This window comes from Pristiophorus japonicus, chromosome 24 (assembly GCF_044704955.1).
Source record: "Pristiophorus japonicus isolate sPriJap1 chromosome 24, sPriJap1.hap1, whole genome shotgun sequence".
Taxonomy (NCBI): domain Eukaryota; kingdom Metazoa; phylum Chordata; class Chondrichthyes; family Pristiophoridae; genus Pristiophorus; species Pristiophorus japonicus.
In genome coordinates, this window is record NC_092000.1 from 18,783,557 (window position 1) to 18,803,735 (window position 20,179).

General features: G+C 51.8%; 1 protein-coding gene across 1 annotated transcript in view; it reads left to right on the forward strand.

Annotated features, from left to right (window-relative positions):
- Positions 1 to 20,179, forward strand: part of LOC139237769 (adhesion G protein-coupled receptor E1-like) — a 75,512-nt gene that overhangs the window by 41,234 nt on the left and 14,099 nt on the right. Inside the window, exons 9-11 of the mRNA XM_070866953.1 lie at positions 1,258 to 1,428; positions 2,481 to 2,675; positions 7,749 to 7,984. Of these exons, the coding sequence (XP_070723054.1) occupies positions 1,258 to 1,428; positions 2,481 to 2,675; positions 7,749 to 7,984 (602 nt within the window). The remainder of the gene's footprint in view (positions 1 to 1,257; positions 1,429 to 2,480; positions 2,676 to 7,748; positions 7,985 to 20,179) is intronic.

The window sequence follows — 20,179 nt, forward strand, 5'->3', positions numbered from 1 at the left end:
GGAGGAGGGGCGGGGTTAAGGGTGAGGGAGCGGGATGACAGTCTTTGGACCCTATTATCTTGAGGGATTACCTAGAAACACATGAATAAGGACACCCATTCTATGACACTTCATCGTAAGCTGATCTTAACCTGGGTGGGGAGGGGGGGGTGGGGGTTGCTGTTGTGTTGCTATAATTTGCCTCAGTGCCTCTGGGCTGGAATGCAGCTCCTGATCACTATTCCTGCTGTGTGTGGATCGCGGCTGAGGGCAGGATCGTCTGTGCTGCCTCTCAGTGTCGAAGGCCACGCATTGCCTCGGTCACCAGTGAAGAACAGCCATGGAACTGAGTCAAACTCTTGAGACGAGGATGAGGGGAAAGCTGGGAAGAAAATCCCAACTCCAGCATTTTTAAAATAAATAAACGCCACATTTGTTTTGAAAATTTCATAAAGTATTATATTCTTCTAAAACAATGTCTTTTTGTTGTCTTTTTAAATAATTGTAAAAATCAAAGTCCCCGTTTCTAAATATGATAACATAACACATCATAGGCAGTCCCTCGGGGTCGAGGATGACTTGCTTCCACACTAAAAATGAGTACTGAGGTGACTGATGAACTCATTTTAAACGGTGGAAGATGCCTGTGCGTGGATTCTTTTAACGTGGGGTGACCGTTGCACACCAGCCACCACACGGGCTTGACAGAGCTAGGTCTGGGTCCAGTGGCAAGGGGATCCAAGACGACAGGAGACCAGACTCCGCTGTATGTGCCAATACATACACACAAGCTCAAACATACTCCTACTGTCCTCCATCCTTCCTCCCTCCCACAGGACCTCTCCCTACGTGGAATTCATAGTCCGCAATGTGAGCCTCACCACCTCACAGCCTCGCTATGGGCCCGTGCTGTGCCTTCCCTTGGTCTTGTCCACACTGCTCCACCTCTGGGCTCCGACCTCTCCACTCCTCTGTGCCTCGTCCGACCTCTCCTCTCCGCTTCCGATCTCCGGATCTCGTCCATCCCAACCTCTGGACCTCATCCGTCCCGACATCCGCTCCTCCTCTCCTCTCCACTTCGGATCTCTGGACCCCACCGGTCCCGATCTCCGGATCCCGCCGATCCCAACCTCCGCTCCTCTCTGCTTCCAATCTCCGGATCCCGCCGATCCTGACCTCTGTGCCTCGTCTGTCCTCTCCGCTCCGCTTCCGATCTCCGGATTGTAATGACGATGCTTAGAATAATCAAAATAACAACTGCTTGGTTCTTTGACGCAGGAAAGAAGTTCGAACAAAATCCCACTGTGTGTCTATTGGGAACATACCAATGAGAGAAGTTTCTGGTCTCCGAGGGGCTGCAAGGTGATCATCTCCAGCGGGAGCCAGACAACATGCGGGTGTGTGCACCTGGCAAGCTTCGCCGTTCTAACGGCCCCCTATAAAATGCAGGTAACGTCCGGTTTGTAAAGTCTCTGCATAACCTTGATACGAAATATCACTGGTAAAGGCCAAATAGTTCATATTATCCCATCTCTTCCCCTTGCCTCAGCTCATCCGCTGCTGAAACCCTCATCATTGCCTTTGTTACCTCTAGACTTGGCTACTCCAACGCACTTCTGGCCGGCCTCCCACATTCCACCCGACGTAAACTAGAGGTGATCTAACTCGCACCAAGTCCCGCTCACCCACCACCCCCTGTGTTCGCTGACCTACATTGTCTTCCGGTTAAGCAACGCCTCGATTTCAAAATTCTCATCCTTATTCTCAATCCCTCCATGGCCTCGCCCCTCCCTATCTCTGTCATCTCCTCCGGCCCTGGGATGTCTGCGCTCCTCAAATTCTGCCCTCTTGAGAATCCCTGATTATAATCGCACAACCATTGGTGGCCGTGCCTTTTGTTGCCGGGGCCCCAAGCTCTGGAACTTGTTCCAGGGCCCGGCGCTCCAGCTCTATTTATAGCCCCGACCTGCGGTGGTGTTCTCACACAGGTCGGGGCAGCCCACAAAAACTTACCATTATATCTGCACCGGCCAACAAGAGGTTATCCAGTCTAATCCCAATTACCAGCTCTAGGTCCGTAACCCTGCAGGTTACGGCACTTTAAGTGCCCATCCAACCATCTCTGAAAAGTGGTGAGGATTTCTGCATCCACCACTCTTCCAGGCAGCGAGGTCCGGATCCCCACAATCCTCTGCATAAAGCAGCTCCCCCCTCACCTGCGCTAATTTCTCCTTATTGTGGCTCAGTGCCACACTGGTCCGGTGAGGCTCCTTGGGACGACTTGCTATGTTAAAGGCGGCTGTGTCCTGGGATACGAGGATCTTTATACAGGCCTACGCCTGGAGCCCCAGGACCACAAGAGCCCGAACCTCGCGGACCACCTGGTAAGTTGGTCGACATTTTTTCAGGTTGCACTTTCTGCCCCAATAATCTGCAGCGAAAATGGTGTGGCATTCCTAGGTTGCTGCTTGTCAATTAGTGCTTGTTGTTGTTTGTTGCAGGTTGACTTAGCCCTTCACATTATCACTCTCATCGGGGTCAGCGTGTCGCTCGCCTGTCTCGCAATCTCCATCGTCACATTCGCCTTCTGCCGGTCCATCCAGCGCGAGACTCGCACCATCCACGCCAACCTGTGCCTGAGCTTTTTCCTGGCACAGCTGCTCTTCGTAACTGGGATTTCGAGGACAAGTGACAAGGTGAGGAATTCCGAGCGGAACTCGCTCCACTTCCGAACTGTCGGGTATCCATCACTTGAGGTAATCCAAAACTTGGCTGCCCCGTGTCCTAACTTGCACCGAGTCCCGCTCACCCATCACCCCCTGTGCTCAGTGCCCTGTGTCCTAACTCGCACCGAGTCCCTCTCACCCATCACCCCCTGTGCTCAGTGCCCTGTGTCCTAACTCGCACCAAGTCCCGTTCATCCATCACCCCCTGTGCTCAGTGCCCTGTCCTAACTCGCACCGAGTCCCGTTCATCCATCACTCCCTGTGCTCAGTGCCCTGTGTCCTAACTCGCACCGAGTCCCGCTCACCCATCACCCCCTGTGCTCAGTGCCCTGTGTCCTAACTCGCACCGAGTCCCGTTCATCCATCACCCCCTGTGCTCAGTGCCCCGTGTCCTAACTCGCACCGAGTCCCGTTCATCCATCACCCCCTGTGCTCAGTGCCCTGTGTCCTAACTCGCACCGAGTCCCGCACACCCATCACCCCCTGTGCTCAGTGCCCCGTGTCCTAACTCGCACCGAGTCCCGTTCATCCATCACCCGCTGTGCTCAGTGCCCCGTGTCCTAACTCGTACCGAGTCCCGCTCACCCATCACCCCCTGTGCTCACTGCCCCCTGTTTTAACTCGCACCGAGTCCCGCTCACCCATCACCCCCTATACTCGTTGCCCTGTGTCCTAACTCAAACTGAGTCCCGCTCACCCATCACCCCCTGTACTCACTGCCCCGTGTCCTAACTCGCACCGAGTCCCGCTCACCCATCACCCCCTGTACTCGTTGCCCTGTGTCCTAACTCGCACCAAGTCCCGCTCACCCATTGCCCCCTGTGCTTACTGCCCCGTGTCCTAACTCGCACCAAGTCCTGCTCACCCATCGCCCCCTGTGCTCGTTGCCCTGTGTTCTAACTCGCACCAAATCCCGTTCACCCATCACCCCCCGTGCTCGCTGACCTACATTGGCTCCCGCTTAAGCAACGCCTCGATTTCAAAATTCTCATCCTTGTTTACAAATCCCTCCATGGCCTCGCCCCTCCCTATCTCTGTAATCTCCTCCAGCCCCATAACCCCCCGAGATGTCTGCGCTCCTCGAATTCTGCCCTCTTGAGCATCCCTGATTATAATCGCTCAACCATCGGTGGCCGTGCCTGCTGTTGCCTGGGCCCCAAGCTCTGGAACTCCCTCCCTAAACCTCTCTGTCTCTCTACCTCTCTTTCCTCCTTTAAGACGCTCCTTAAAACTTGCCTCTTTAACCAAGCTTTTTGTTACCTGCCTTAATTTCTTCTTTTGTGGCTCGGTGTCAAATTTATCTGTTTTGCCTGTAACACTGTTGTGAAGCGCCTTGGGACGTTTTACTATGTTAAAGGTGCTATATAAATAAAAGTTATTATTATTATTATCATTAATAATAAAAACAGTAAATGCTGGAAATCTCAGCGGATCAGGCAGCATCTGTGGAGAGAGAAACAGAGTTAACGTTTCAGGTCGATGACCCTTCGTCAGAACTGGAGAGTGTTCGAAATGAACAGATTCTTCAGGAGCACTGAAAGGGGGAGGGGAGGAACGATCAAGAGGGAAGGTCTGTGATAGGGTGGAAGGCAGGAGAGATTAGAGAGACAAAGGGGATGATGGGCCGAATTGAGATGGTAATGGCACAAGTTAGAAAAAGATGATAGGGTGTGAATGGCGGGATAATTACCAGTTGCCATGGGAAATACCAACAGTCGGTCAGCTATTGATCAGTGAGCTGGGTGACACAGAGAGAGAGATAAGCAAAGCCAAAAAGCACAATGTCAAGTTCCACGTGTATGCCGATGACACCCAGCCCTAATTCTCCATCACCTCTCTCTGCCCCTCCACTGCTTCTGTCTTGCCAGACTGCTCGGCCAATGGCTGAGTGGGTTTGCTGGCACCCTAAGGTCAATGTTGTGTGCACACAGAGTTCTGAGTACATTTCTGTCTGGGCTTGTGACTATCTGGAACTGTAGAGAATTCCAAAGATTCACAACCCTCTGAGAGAAGAAATTCCTCCTCATCCCCATTTTAAATGGGCGGCCCTTTATTCTAAGACTATGCCCCCGAGTTCCAGATTACCCCACGAGGGGAAACATCCTCTCTGCATCTACCCTGTCAAACCCCCTCAGAATCTTACACATTTCAATAAGGTGACCTCTTAGTCTTCTAAACGCCAATGAGTACAGGCCCAAGCTGCTCAACCTTTCTTCATAAGACAATCCCTTCATCTCAGGAAACAACCCCATCAACCCTCTCGGAACTGCCTCCAACGCAAGTATATCCCTCCTTAAATAAGGAGACCAAAACTGCACGCAGTACTCCAGGTGTGGCCTCACCAATGGAGTTGGGCCTGGTGTATTTAAATGAGGCCAGGAGTTAAAATAAAACGGGCCTCCTGATGGCCAGCCGGGGAGAGCCTGGAGCTCACCTCACCAACCCCACATTCACTCACTACATTAAAATTGGGGCTTCGTAGAAAAAGATGCAGACATGACCGGGTGGGAGGAGGGGTGGGGGGAGCGGGGGGGGAAGGGAAGGACATTTACAACAACAAGCGCATATCAGGCCCTACACTGAGCGGAGATCCGATAATCGCTTTAGACATCGAGTGTCAGCCGTAGCTTTCTCTTTTGGAGAGCTGTCATTGTTGTAATGTATTGATCTGTGTGAGAACACCACCACAGGTCGGGGCTATAAATAGAGCTCGAGCGCCGGGCCCTGGAACATCGCAGGTGAATGGGGGTACGGGGCCCAGAAGAGCCGAAGGCCCAGGGGCAGCACGGGCCCAGCCCACACTGCGATATGTGTGCACACTAGGTCCGTGCAGCAGAGCTGGTCTCCAGTCGTCCTGGTTAACCCTTGCCACTGGACCAAGACCTAGCTCTGTCAAGCCCGTGTGGTGGCTGGTGTGCAACGGTCACCACACGTTAAAAAAAAATCCATGCGCCGTTTTTAAGCCTAATTTTCGGGTTTTATGTCTGCGGTAAGAGCGGGGGTGGGGCGGGGAGGGGGCCGGTGCACGAGGATTCGCGGCACAAAATCGTGAGTTTTGCCAAATTTAGTCCAGGGCCGGGAGCGCTGCGAGAGAGGCCTTGAGAGAGAGGGGAAAAAAATTGCAAAAACCATTCAAATAACATTTACAAAACCCTTAGCTAGCGAATCGCTGAAAAAGAATTGAAAAATAAAAACTTTAACTTACTTTTTTGCGGGACTTCATACTTAGCGCTGCTGGCAGAGCTGCTCTGACAGGTTTGACCCTGTCGGTATTCTGAGGAGTTCGTTGTATGGATGTTGGTGTAACATTCTATCCATAGTCAAGGGGTTGAGGAATATAGCATTTTGTCTTTAAAGTAGCGTATCACCAGTGGTGGCCGTGCCTTCAGCTATCCAGGCCCCAAGCTCTGGAATTCCCTCCCTAAACCTCTCCGCCTCTCTCCCGCGCTCTCCTGCTTTTAAGGTGTACCTTAACATAAGAACATAAGAAATAGGAGCAGGATTAGGCCATACGGCCCCTCGAGCCTGCTCTGCCATTCAATACGATCATGGCTGATCTGATCATGGACTCAGCTCCACTTCCCCGCCCGCTCCCCATAACGCCTTATTCCCTTATCGTTTAAGAAACTGTCTATTTCTGTCTTAAACTTATTCAATATCCCAGCTTCCACAGCTCTCTGAGGCAGGAAATTCCACAGATTTACAACCCTCTGAGAGAAGAAATTTCTCCTCATCTCAGTTTTAAATGGGCGGCCCCTTATTCTAAGATCATGCCCTCTAGTTCTAGTCTCCCCCATCAGTGGAAACATCCTCTCTGCATCCACCTTGTCGAGCCCCCTCATAATCTCATATGTTTCGATAAGATCACCTCTCATTCTTCTGAATGCCAATGAGTAGAGGCCCAACCTACTCAACCTTTCCTCATAAGTCAACCCCCTCATCTCTGGAATCAACCTTGTGAACCTTCTCTGAACTGCCTCCAAAGCAAGTATATCCTTTCGTAAATATGGAAACCAAAACTGCACGCAGTATTCCAGGTGTGGCCTCACCAATACCTTGTATAACTGTAGCAAGACTTCCCTGCTTTTATACTCTATCCCCTTTGCAATAAAGGCCAAGATACCATTGGTCTTCCTGATCACTTGCTGTACCTGCATACTATCCTTTTGTGTTTCATACACAAGTACTGTGCATGAATCACTTACCTTTCACCTGCCCTAATTTCTCCTTCTGTGACTCAGTGTCAAAGCTTGTCTGATAACACTCCTGTGAAGCACCTTGGGATATTTCACTAGGTTAAAGGAGCTATATAAATGCAAAAGCAAAATACTGCGGATGCTGGAATCTGAAATGAAAATAAGAAATGCTAGAAATCTCAGTGGGTCAGGCAGCATCTGTGGAGAGAGAAACAGAGGTAACATTTCAGGTGGATGACCCGTCGTCAGAACTGGAAAAAGCGAGAGATGTAACAGGTTTTTAAACAAGTGTAGAGGCAAAGGAGGGGGAGGAAAGAACAAAAGGGAAGGTCTGCGATAGGGGGGAAGGCAGGAGAGATTAGAGAGACAAAAGGGATGAGTGTGTGAGGCAAAGGAGATGGTACTGGGACAAGTTAAAAAACAAATTCTGCCATGTTTCTGCCATTTACACCCTATCTAGATTCATCTTTTCTTTCTTAGCTTATTATAATCGCTCAACTATTGGTGGCCGTGCCTTCTGTTGCCTAGGCCCTAAACTCTGGAACTCCCTCCCTAAACCTCGCCGCCTCTCTACCTCTCTTTCCTCCTTTAAGTCATTCCTTAAAACCTACCTCTTTGACCAAGCTTTTGGTCACCTGCGCTAATTTCTCCTTATGTGGCTCAGTGTCAAATATTTTGTCTTACAACACTCCTGTGAAGCGCCTTGGGATGTTTTACTATAGGAAAGGCGCTATATAAATACAAGTTGTATGTTTAATGTTACTGTTTAACGTAAACGCCACAGAGATGGAATCATTCAAGACAACAGAAACCAGTTGACATTTGGAATGGACTTTCTTCCTTCCAGGTTGTGTGCGCGGTGATAGCGGGACTGCTACATTACTTCTTTCTGGCGGCGTTTGCCTGGATGTTTCTGGAAGGACTGCACCTTTTCCTCATGGTGCGGGACCTGCGGCAAGTGAAAGGGTCTCGGAGCACCACCAGCACAGCCGCGCACCTCTACATGCTCGGTTACGCGTTACCCGCTGTAGTGGTGGCCATTTCCGCTGCCGTCAACCCCAATGGCTTCGGGACGTCGCAACAGTGAGTAGTCCGGTCTTACTGCCTCGTGTCATGTTCTCGCTCCGATTCATCATCATCATAGGCAGTCCCTCGGAATCGAGGAAGACTTGCTTCCACTCCAAAAGTGAGTTCTCCTGTGACTGAACCGTCCAATACGGGAATTACAGTCTCTGTCACAGGTGGGACAGATAGTGGTTGAGGGTAAGGGAGGGTGGGACTGGTTTGCCGCACGCTCCTTCCGCTGCCTGCGCTTGATTTCTGCATGTTCTCGGCGCCCTCCCGGATGCTCTTCCTCCACTTCGAGCGGTCTTTGGCCAGGGACCCCCAGGTGTCGGTGGAGATGTTGCACTTTATCAGGGAGACTTTGAGGGTGTCCTTGTAACGTTTCCTCTGGCCCACCTTGGGCTCGTTTGCCATGGACGATTTCCAAGTAGAGCGCTTACTTTGGGAGTCTCGTGTCTGGCATGTGAATAAATTGACCCGCCCGGCGGAGCTGATCAAGTGTGGTCAGTGCTTCGATGCTGGGGATGTTGACCTGGTCGAGGACGCTAATGTTGGTGCGTCTGTCCTCCCAGGGGGTTTGTAGGATCTGGCGGAGACATGGACACTTGCAATGTCAGTAGTGATCCGCTTGACATTGCTCTCAGCAAATGGGAGAATGTGTAGAGAGACCCACCTTTCACGATAAGGACATCTGAGGTACCTCCGGGGAGTGTTCGCTGTTGCATTGTGGGAAACGCAGCAGCCAATGTGCGCACAGCAAGATCTCACCAACCGCACCGTGACGACAACCCAGTAATCTGTTTTTTTTTAAGTGATGTTGGTTGAGGAGACGATCGTTGGCCCAGGACACCGGGGATAACTCCTCCTGCTCTTTTTCAAAATAGTGGCCATGAGATCGTTTACGTCTGCCTGAGAGGACAGACGGGGCCTTGGTTTAACGTCTCATCCAAAAGACAGAGCAGCGCTCCCTCAGTGTCAACCCAGATTTTGTGCTCAAGTGCCAGGAGTTGGACTTAGAAACATAGAAACATAGAAATTTACCGCGCAGAAGGAGGCCATTTCAGCCCATTGTGTCCGCGCCGGCCGACAAAGAGCCGCACGGCCCTCGGTCAGCAGCCCTGAAGGTTACATATAAACCTATGAACAATGAACAATGGCGGAAAGGTAAAGAGCACCCAGCGCAACCAGTCCGCCCCACACAACTGTGACACTCCTAACACTGAAACATTCTACACTCCACCCCAACCGGAGCCATGTGATCTCCTGGGAGAGGCAAAAATCAGATAAAAACCCAGGACAATTTAGGGGGAAAAAAATCTGGGAAAATTCCTCTCCGACCCATCCAGGCGATCGAAACCAGTCCAGGAGATCACCCTGGCCGTACTCGATTCCCTGCAGTACTTACCATTATATCTGCGCCGGCCAACAAGAGGTTATCTAGTCCAATCCCAATTACCAGCGCTGGGTCTGTAACCCTGCAGGGTTGATCCATAATCTTCTGATTCAGAGGCGAGAGAACTACCACAGCTGGCAAGCAATGTATTACTCTGCTGTTTCTTAACTTGTGGTGAGCAAGGACTGGAGAACATGTGAGTTGGGCTGGGGGGAGGTGGGGGAAGAGCGGATGACTGATAAATGGGTGGTGGCGGGAGGAGGGAGAGGGGTCAGGGTATTGGGGTTTGGGCGGGGAAGAGAGAAACATGAGGACTGAGGGTCGGGGGTTATGGGATCAGGTTTCAGGGGGAGAGGGAGTCTGGGGGGGTTGAGCGATTGGGGCGGTGGGGGGGGGGAGAGAGAGGGGGGTCGAAGTCAGGGGATCAGGGATTAGGCAGTGGGAGAGACTGGAGGTCAGGTGTGAGATGGCTGTGGGTCCGAGCATTTCCAGCAGAGATCAAAGGAACAGCAGCAGCAAGATGGGGCGTGGCAGAGGACTCGAGAGAGAGAAGGTGATTGAAACCTGGGGGCTTTACCGTGGTTTAATAGTGAAAGTGTGTTTCTACCGGTGGGCAAATGGGAAACGAGGGGAACGGAGGTGGAAAAGTCATACTGAAAGAACCAAGGGAGAAGGGAAGGCTGAGGGCTATTCGACCATGGAATGTTTCACCGCGTGACTACTGAGGCAGAGACTAGAGCATCATTTATTAGGGAAGGGGATAAATACTTGAAGAGACGGAATGTGGCAAGATCTGGGCAGGGGGGGAGGGAGGGTTGGGGGGGGGGGGTGTGAATGTCCTCCTCCTGTGCTGTAATTTTTATCATTCCGTGAAAACTCTCCTTTATTGATTCCGAGCCCAGGGAGTGGTTTAAAAATGTTGGTGCTGAACTGAGTTAAGTACTGTAATGTATTTGCTTCATGGGTTCTTTGCTTAAGAATTCATAGCAACACATTGCTATTAAGAACTAGTTGGTTTGTTAGCAAAAGGTTTAACAATCACACTACACATTACCAGTTCATCCACCAGGCTCACAACCACCTGCCTCATCGTGGATCCCCCGAACCCAACTGGCTGGGGTTTTATTGAGTCTTGTGAACATCACGTGACTGGCTAAGCCACTCCCAACTCAACAGCTCTACAACTATTTTAATTAAACCATAAAGCCGAGTGCCCCCTCATTAAAGGGGCACTAGAATCGACAAATTAACAAATAGAACTTTGTGAACCGTAAACGGTCAAATTAAAAATTTGGTTGCCGGGGATGACGATGCACTCCAGTCCCTCCGGCGCCCACCTCTCGTGGAAGACCGCGAGCGTACCAGTGGACACCGCGTGCTCCATCTCCAGGGACACCCTGGCGCGAAGGTAACCGCGGAAGAGAGGCAGGCAGTCGGACTGAACGACCCCCTCGGCCGCCCACTACCTGGACCGGTTAATGGCCACCTTGGTCAAAAATTGGTTCATGGGATGTGGGCATCGCTGGCAAAGCCAGCATTTATTGCCCATCCCTAATTACTCTTGAGCCACCTTCTTGAACCGCTGCAGTCCATGTGGTGAAGGTGCTCCTACAGTGCTGACTTTGTTGCAATGATTTGGTACAACTGAGTGACTCGCTGTGCCATTTCAGAGTCAGCCACATAGAGGCCAGACCGGGTAGGGGCAGCAGATTTCCTTCCCTTAAGAACATTAGTGAACCAGATGGGTTTTTAATGACAATCCAATTTTTCACGGTCACCATTATTGCCAAATTTTTTTTAATTCCAGATTTATTTGATGGAATTTAATTCCCCCAGCTGCCATGGTAAGATTTGAACAACTGTGTCTGGATTACGAGCCCAGCAACATAACTACGATGCTACCGTTACTCATTACTTCAAGTGCCTATACAAGTACTTCTTAAATGTGGTGAGGGTTTCCACCACCACCATCGTTTTGGGCAGTGAGTTCCAGACCCCCATCACCCTCTGGGCAAAACAAGTTCTCCTCAACTCCCCCCTCATCCTTCTACCAATTACTTTAAATATGTGCCGCCTGGTTATTGACATCCCAGCTACGGGATTAAGGTCCTTCCTATCCACTCTGTCCAGGCCCCTCATAACTTTATACACCTCAATTAAATTTCCCCTCAGGGTTACAAGTACTACAATTATAGGTAGGATATGGGGCATTACTATTATCAGCACTTCCATCGGCGAGTTACAATATTACTGTTGGTTATGAGGACAATCAGAGTATTACTGGTATTACTATTGTTATCGGTGCAATTTCAATGAGTTACTATTAGCTACTGGTGGAATCAATGTTCCTCCCGTCCCCGGTCTACCCACCCCCGGTCTCCCCAACCCCGCTCTCCCCACCCCCGCACTCCCCACCCCCCGCACTCCCCACCCCCGCTCTCCCCACCCCCGCTCTCCCCACCCCCGCTCTCCCCACCCCCGCTCTCCCCACCCCCAGTCTCCCCACCCCCGCAGTCTCCCCACCCGCAGTCTCCCCACCCCCCGATCTCCCCACCCCCCGCTCTCCCCACTCTCAGTCTCCCCACCTCCGCTCTCCCCACCCCCAGTCTCCCCGCCCCCGATCTCCCCACCCCCCCCCGCTCTCCCCACCCCCCGCTCTACCCACCCCCTGCTCTCTCCACCTCCCCGCTCTCTCCACCCCCCACTCTCCCCACCCCCGCTCTCCCCACCCCCAGTCTCCCCACCCCCGCTCTCCCCACTCTCAGTCTCCCCACCCCCGCAGTCTCCCCACCCGCAGTCTCCCCACCCCCCGATCTCCCCACCCCCCGCTCTCCCCACTCTCAGTCTCCCCACCTCCGCTCTCCCCACCCCCAGTCTCCCCGCCCCCGATCTCCCCACCCCCCCCCGCTCTCCCCACCCCCCGCTCTCCCCACCCCCTGCTCTCTCCACCTCCCCGCTCTCTCCACCCCCCACTCTCCCCACCCCCGCTCTCCCCACCCCCAGTCTCCCCACCCCCGCTCTCCCCACCCCCGATCTTCCCACCCCCGCTCTCCCCGGTCTCAGTCTCCCCACCCCCGCTCTCCCTGCTCTCAGTCTCTCCACCCCCGCTGTCCCCACCCCCCAGTCTCCCCACCCCCGCTCTCCCCACCCCCGATCTTCCCACCCCCGCTCTCCCCGGTCTCAGTCTCCCCACCCCCGCTCTCCCTGCTCTCAGTCTCTCCACCCCCGCTGTCCCCGCCCCCCAGTCTCCCAACCCCCGGTCTCCCCACCCCCCGCTCTCCCCACCCCCGCTCTCCCCACCCCCAGTCTCCCCACCCCCGCTCTCCCCACCCCCCAGTCTCCCCACCCCCACTCTCCCCACCCCCGGTCTCTCCCCACCCCCGCTCTCCCCGCCCCCAGTCTCCCCATCCCCGATGTCGCCGCGTTTCCTAAAGTACTTCATTGACTGGAAAGCGCTTTGAGATGTCCGGTGGTCGTGATAGGTGCCATATAAATGCTTTATTTTTTTCTTAAACAACTTTCAACTAACCATGGGCAGCTATCAATCATACAAACTCCACTGAGGTAGTGACTACAGTCACAGGGACTTCCTGCACTTGACATTGGTTGCCACATTTTACCAGTAATGGTATAACTCCTTCTTCAAAAGGAAATAAGCTTCAAATAACAACAACCAACTCATCATCATCATCACTACAAGATATATGAAGTCCATTTTATCTATTTCATCAATGACCACCGTTTTAGATGGTTTACACCATATTGTGATTTTCACTTCGCTCTGCCATGCCTTGTTATTCGGGGAGTGGTGGTGTTGTTGGCGATAGCTTGTTCCATTCTAGGTTCAAATTATGCCGCCGGTCCAGTTGTTTGTCGATTAGTGGCCCAGCTCTTGCGCTCTATCTCTCTGGCTATGGTTAGCTTCCTGGGAACAAGTTAGGCTTGTGCAACCCGTGTTCTAGATTGTATAACCAGAATCAGGGGTCTCCACGCATGGTGAGATCTGATATTCACTCACTGCAATTTTGCAAACAACCATATCGCTTTTCTTTTCACTGAGTTCTGAGAACGTCTCCTTGCTGAAGCTTATCGAGCTTTTTAGTCATCTTATTTTCAACTGGGCCTGTTTAGCTCTTCTGAGATATAACAACCACAGACTTGCATTTACCGTCGTTAAAACATCCCCAGGTGCTTCAAAGGAACGTTAATGTGCTGTATGTAGGCACCTTTAGCAATGACTCCATGAGGCAGGGTATGATACTTAAACTGTGAAGACCTGTAGTCTTTTATTTGCAGCTCCTGAGTGAGGACACCAAGCTGTGAATTCCCGTTTATACTGGGTTACCTGCAGTGTGCAGTGTGCAGGTAACCCTTAGGTCTCCAGCAGCAGCACCCTCTGGTGTACAGGAAAGGTATTTACAGTGTAAGGGTACATTCAGTGTTACATAACAGTGTTACAGACGTCACACAATAATCAAGCATGCATATATAACAGTTAACAAAGAGGCAGGTTTTAAGGAGTCGAAAGAGGCGGAGAGGTTTAGGGAGGGAATCACCAGGTTTAGTGCCTAGGCAGCCGAAAGCATGGCCGCCAATAGCAAGTTATTGGCAATCAGGGATGTGCAAGAGACCAGAATTGACATAACGCAGAGCTCTCAGAGAAAGCATTGTGAGGGACGCAGTGAATTAGCCCACCTGCCTCTGTGGACAGGAAGGTTTGTTAGAACATAAGAATTAGGAACAGGAGTAGGCCATCTAGCCCCTCGAGCCTGCTCCGCCATTCAACAAGATCATGGCTGATCTGGCCGTGGACTCAGCTCCACTTACCCGCCCTCTCCCCGTAACCCTTAATTCCCTTGTTGCTTAAAAATCTATCTATCTTTGACTTGAACACATTCAATGAGCTAGCCTCAACTGCTTCCTTGGGCAGAGAATTCCACAGATTCACAACCCTCTGGGAGAAGAAATTCTTTCTCAACTCGGTTTTAAATTGGCTCCTCCGTATTTTGAGGCTGTGCCCCCTAGTTCTAGTCTCCCCTAACCTCTCTGCCTCTATCTGTCTATCCCTTTCATGATTTTAAATGTTTCTATAAGATCACCCCTCATCCTTCTGAACTCCAAGGAGTAAAGACCCAGTCTACTCAATCTATCATCATAAGGTAACCCCCTCATTTCTGGAATCAGCCGAGTGAATCGTCTCTGTACCCCTTCCAAAGCTAGTATATCCTTTCTTAATTAAGGTGACCAAAACTGCACGCAGTACTCCAGGTGCGGCCTTACCAATACCTTATACAGTTGCAGCAACACCTCCCTGCTTTTGTACTCCATCCCTCTCGCAATGAAGGCCAACATTCCATTCGCCTTCCTGATTACCTGCTGCACCTGCAAACTAACCTTTTGGGATTCATGCACAAGGAGTCTCCACCAAGCGCAGCTCTCCGCCGGCTGGAGTGGCGGCCGTCCTGCAGGAACCGCTGCTCGGGAATCCGTACCTCCACGGCCGAGGTTTTATGTGGCGGTCGGAAGAGAGGGCTGTGGCTGGTGAGGTGACCAGGGTCAGGGACCTGCTCGATGGCGGAGGAGCGGGCTGGATGGCGCCAGACACGCTGGCGCGGCGCCTAAATTCTGCCAACGTCCGCCACGCGGCCGATGCCATCGAGTCGCTAAAAACAGCTCTGGGCCCTGACTCCGTTAGGTGCATCGAGGAGGCTCAAGCACGTGGGGAGATCCCGTCCGAACTGACCCCCGTCCGGACGGAATTCCTCATTGGCGCCAAACCCCGGAACCTCCCTCGGGGGCCGGCGCCTCACAACTTGAGCCGCCTCGGGGAAATCCCCTTCGTGCCTTTCAGTTCCGCGCGGAGGGGTTTCCTGTACGGGCTGCTCCTGCACACCCTCAACTTTGCCATCCTCGCCGGCCGTCCGGACACGCCATGGCGTACCATCTTGCCGTCCGGAGGAGGCGGGGGTCCCCGATGGAGGGCACTCTACGCAGGGGTCCTCCCACTATTTATCGGGGACTTGGCTTGGAGGGTGGTGCACGGAGCAGTGCCGTGCAACAAATTTTTAAGCCGGTTCACGGACTCCCAGGCCGCCTGCAATTTCTGCGGTCTGGAGGAGTCCGTGTTCCATGTTTTTATTCAGTGCACGAGGTTGCAGCCCCTGTTCCATTATTTGAAGGGGCTGCTCCTGAAATTCTGGCTGCACTTCAGTCCCACTCTCCTGATCTTTGGGCACCCTGTGCGGAGGGGAGCGGGTAGGTCCGAGGGCCTCCTCGTAGGACTGCTCCTGGGCACGGCCAAGGGTGCCATCAGCCGGTCCAGGCAGCGGGCGGTCGAGGGGGTCGTTCAACCTGACTGCCTGCCTCTCTTCCGCTCTTACATCCGGTCCAGGGTGTCCTTGGAGATGGAGCACGCGGTGTCCACCGGTACGCTCGCGGCCTTCCGCGAGAGGTGGGCACCGGAGGGACTGGAGTGCATCATCACGCCCGGCAACCAAATTTTAATTTGATTTTACGTTTTTAAGTTTCATTTGTTTTAATTGCCGGTGCTTTTAGTGTCCCCCTTCCCTTTTATAGGGGGCACTGGGGAAAATTGTGATTTTAGTGCCCAAAAAAAAAAACAAAAAAAAAAAGAAAAATACAGAAACAAAGGGGGAAAAAAAAGGGCCTTGTAAATGTCTGGAGTGTCACCCAGGTCGCGTGGCACCGTTTAATGTTTTTATGTTTTGCAGGTGAACTCCAAAAAGAGTTTCATGCACAAGGTCCCCCAGGTCCCTCTGCACCGCAGCATGTTGTAATTTCTCCCCATTCAAATAATATTCCCTTTTACTGTTTTTTTTTCCCAAGGTGGATGACCTCACACTTTCCAACATTGTTACCAGTGGGTATGGGTTGAGGGCACCATGGATGCCCGTGCAGTGTGCCATCCCTGAGACGGGCATTCTGATCTTTCACTGTGTCCTCAAGGCAGGAAAACGGGAGGCGAAAGTGAGAGCCCACTAATTTCTCATGACCAGGCCACAACCATAAAATTTGAACATATGATAATGCTTTAAAAAATAATATAATTCAAAAATACTTTTAATTGAAAGACAAAAAAATTAAGAAAGTATTGAAGCCTTTAAAGAAACTGTAATGTATGCTCAGAAGTTTGTAGAGCTGTTGTATTGTGAGTGGCTTAGCCAGTCACATGATGTTCACAAGGCTCAATAAAGCCCCAGCCAGTTAGGCCTAGGTCATCCACGATGACACAAGTGGTTGTGAGTCAAGTGAATGAACTGGTAATGCAAATCCACTAGGAGGACAGAAGCACCAACGTCAGTGTTCTCGATCAGGCCAACATCCCCAGCATCGAAGCACTGACCACACTCGACCAGCTCCGTTGGGCGGACCACATTGTTCGCATGCCGGACACAAGACTCCCAAAGCAAGTGCTCTACTCAGAACTCCTACATGGCAAGCGAGCCCCAGGTGGGCAGACGAAACGTTACAAGGACACCCTCAAAGCCTCCCTGATAAAGTACAACATCCTCACCGGCAGCTGGGAGTCCCTGGCCAAAGGCCGCCCTAAGTGGAGGAAGTGCATCCGGGAGGGCGCTGAGCACCTCGAGTCTCATCGGCGAGAGCGTGCAGAAATCAAGCGCAGGCAGCGGAAAGAGCATGCGGCAAACCAGTCCCACCCTCCCTTTCCTTCAACCACTGTCTGTCCCACCTGTGACAGAGACTGTAATTCCCATATTGGACTGTTCAGTCACCTGAGAACTCACTTTTAGAGTGGAAGCAAGTCTTCCTCGATTTCGAGGGACTACCAATGATGATGATGAATGTGTCGTGTGATTGTTAAACCGTTGTAAATTAACCAACTAGTTCTTAATAGCAATGTGTCGCTATGAATTCTTCAGCAAAGAACCCAGGAAGCAAATACATTACAAAAAGAGATTTAGGTGTCCAGGTGTACAAATCGCTGTAAGCCGGAGCATGGTTACATAAAAGTAATCAAAATGGCTAATGGTATCTTGGCCTTAATCTCCAAGGGTTGCGGAGTGATCTGACTGAGGTATTTCAATTAATAGAAGGATTGGATTACAGGGGAACCATTTCCTCTGGTGGGAGGGGTCCAGAACAATGGGACACAATCTCAAAATGAGAGCCAGGCCGTTCAGGAGGGAAATCAGAAAGCTCCAGGGGGTAAATCTGGAGCTCTCTCCCCCAAAAGGCTGTGGATGCTTGGAGGATAATTGGAGCTTTCAAAGCTGTGATCGACAGATTTTCGTTAGGGATGTGTGTAATGTATTTGCTTCAAGGGTTCTTTGCTTAAGAATTCACAGCAACACATTGCTATTAAGAACTAGTTGGTTTATTAGCAAAGGTTTAACAATCACACTACTCATTACCAGTTCATCCACCGGGCTCACAACCACCTGCCTCATCGTGGATCCCCCAAACCCAACTGGCTGGGGTTTTATTGAGTCTTGTGAACATCACGTGACTGGCTAAGCCACTCCCAACTCAACAGCTCGACAAACCCGTGAGCATGCTCACAAGTGCATACTTTACAATGGGTATTGAGGGAAATGGTGCTAAGCTGACGAAATGGAGTTGAGGAACAGATCAGCCGTGATCTCATTGAATGGAGGAACAGGCTCGAGGGGCTCAACGGCCTCCTCCTGTTCCTAAAAAGCCTCACGTGAAATGTAATTGCCTGTTGCAGGTGTCTTTCATCACATTCATGCATTGCATTGGTGTCACGGTAACGAAAGCGATTTCTCACTTGTGACATTCACCTTGCCTCCCCTGTAATTGAAAAATCTGTCTATCTCCACCTTGAAGATATTCAATGACTCAGCCTCCACAGCTCTCTGGGGCAGGGAATTCCAAAGATACACGACCCTCTGAGAGAAGAAATTCCTCCTCATCTCCGTCTTATTCTGAAACGATGCCCCCTAGTTCTAGATTGCCCCACGAGGGGAAACATCCTCTCTGCATCTACCCTGTCCAGCCCCCTCAGAATCTTATATGTTTCAAACAGTGCCGTGGAATATTTTACGTCCATTAGAGAGCAGACGGGCCCTCAGTTTAATGTCTCATCCAAACGTCGGCACTGCAAACAGTGCAGCACTCCCTCAGCACTGCACCGACAGTGTCAGCCTAGGTTTTACGCTCAAGTCTGTGGAGTGGGACTTGAGCCCATGACCTTCTGACTCAGCAGTGAGAGTGATACCCCACTGAGCCACAGCCGATGCTGTACCAGCATCGTCCTTTTAAAAGCAGAACCCTGTAATGGATACAAACCCCCAGCGTCTTCAGCCGAAGGGCAACATAAGGTCCAGCTCGCAACATCCTCCTCCTAATCATTATCATTGGCGGTCCCTCACAACGAGGCTGACTTGCTTCCACGCCAAAAAAGGACGAGTTCACAGGTGTTTCAATGAACGACCCGAACTACATCCTGAAGGGTGGAAGATGCCTGTGCGTGAATTTTTTTACCGTGGGGTGGCCGTTGCACACCAGCCACCACACGGGCTTGACAGAGCTAGGTCTTGGTCCAGTGGCAAGGGTTACCCAAGACGACTGGAGTCCAGCTCTGCTGCACGGACCTAGTGTGCACACATATCGCAGTGTGGGCTGGCCCGTGCTGCCTCTGGGCCCTTGGCCCTGAACTCACGCCTCCCCTGGGCCCCGATCACGTCCCTCCAGAGTCTCGCGCCGCTCCTTCGCCCCGACCTCGCCGCTCCTGCTGTATCTGCCCACGCTCCAATCAGCGACCTGGACCTTGATGACATCACTCTGGTCCAGCAGTAGCTGTCCCTGTTCATTCCTGATCTCTGCATCGCCCAGTTCACTCGCCTCTGACTCTTAACAGCCCAGGGTGAATGTCTCTGAGCTAGTGACAGGGACAGATTCTTGCCCCCGGAGCAGCGGTGAGGTGTTCTGGGCGGGCAGTCAGCCTCCAGCGCCCCACGGCCATCCTCGGGGCCGGTTTAGTGGTGGCAGGGAGCAGCACCGCCCGGAAGAGCTGCTCCCGGTGTGTGTATCGCCGGTTGCGACACCGGCGCGAGTTTTGACTCCCGCCCGAACCGTCCGCCCCACAGCGCGCGCCGCAGCGACCGCCTGGGAAATCGGGCGGGGAACCTATACCGACAGCGGAGAGGTGAGTAATGGACCCCTAAAGTAAGTGTGATTGTTTTTTCTTTTTTTTTTGCGATTTGTGTTGTGGTGGGGTGGGCAATGTTTTGAGAATATTTTTGTGGAGTTTTTAAAAGTTTTTTTTTCTCCCTAGGCGTCTCTGGGAGCGCTCCCGGCCCGGCTCTTTAGCTTGGGATTTTCCCATGCGAATCCCCAAAGAGAGGTGTACACCGCCTCCCTTAGCACTGCTCCCCCTGACTCAGGGCCCAGCTGCCCAATTTTGCTGACTGAGTTCCAATGAAATACGAACTCCAATTGTAGTTTTAATATCACTTTATTTTGGCCGCAGTAACAAGCTCTTGGCTTTAAGCCAGGTCTTTGTCCTTCTGATATCACATGGCCAAAATGGCTGTATTTATACCGGGTTCAATTTACAGAAAAGAACTCGCCTTCTTTGACCTTATTGGCTCAATTAATAGTCTTTTAACCTTTTAATTGGCTCACTACCCAAGGTCCTAAAATGTCAAGTTGATTGATGATTTAATGCAACATGCTGAACTGCACGTCGACATGGGAGTCTGTGTTTTCTCAACCTGTCTAAATGCAGCCTGTTTGAATTCTCTATCAGATGCAAACTGCGCCCAGGCGCTAACGTTACCGCCCGCCGCCATTACTGCCCCGAAATCATCAAAGCC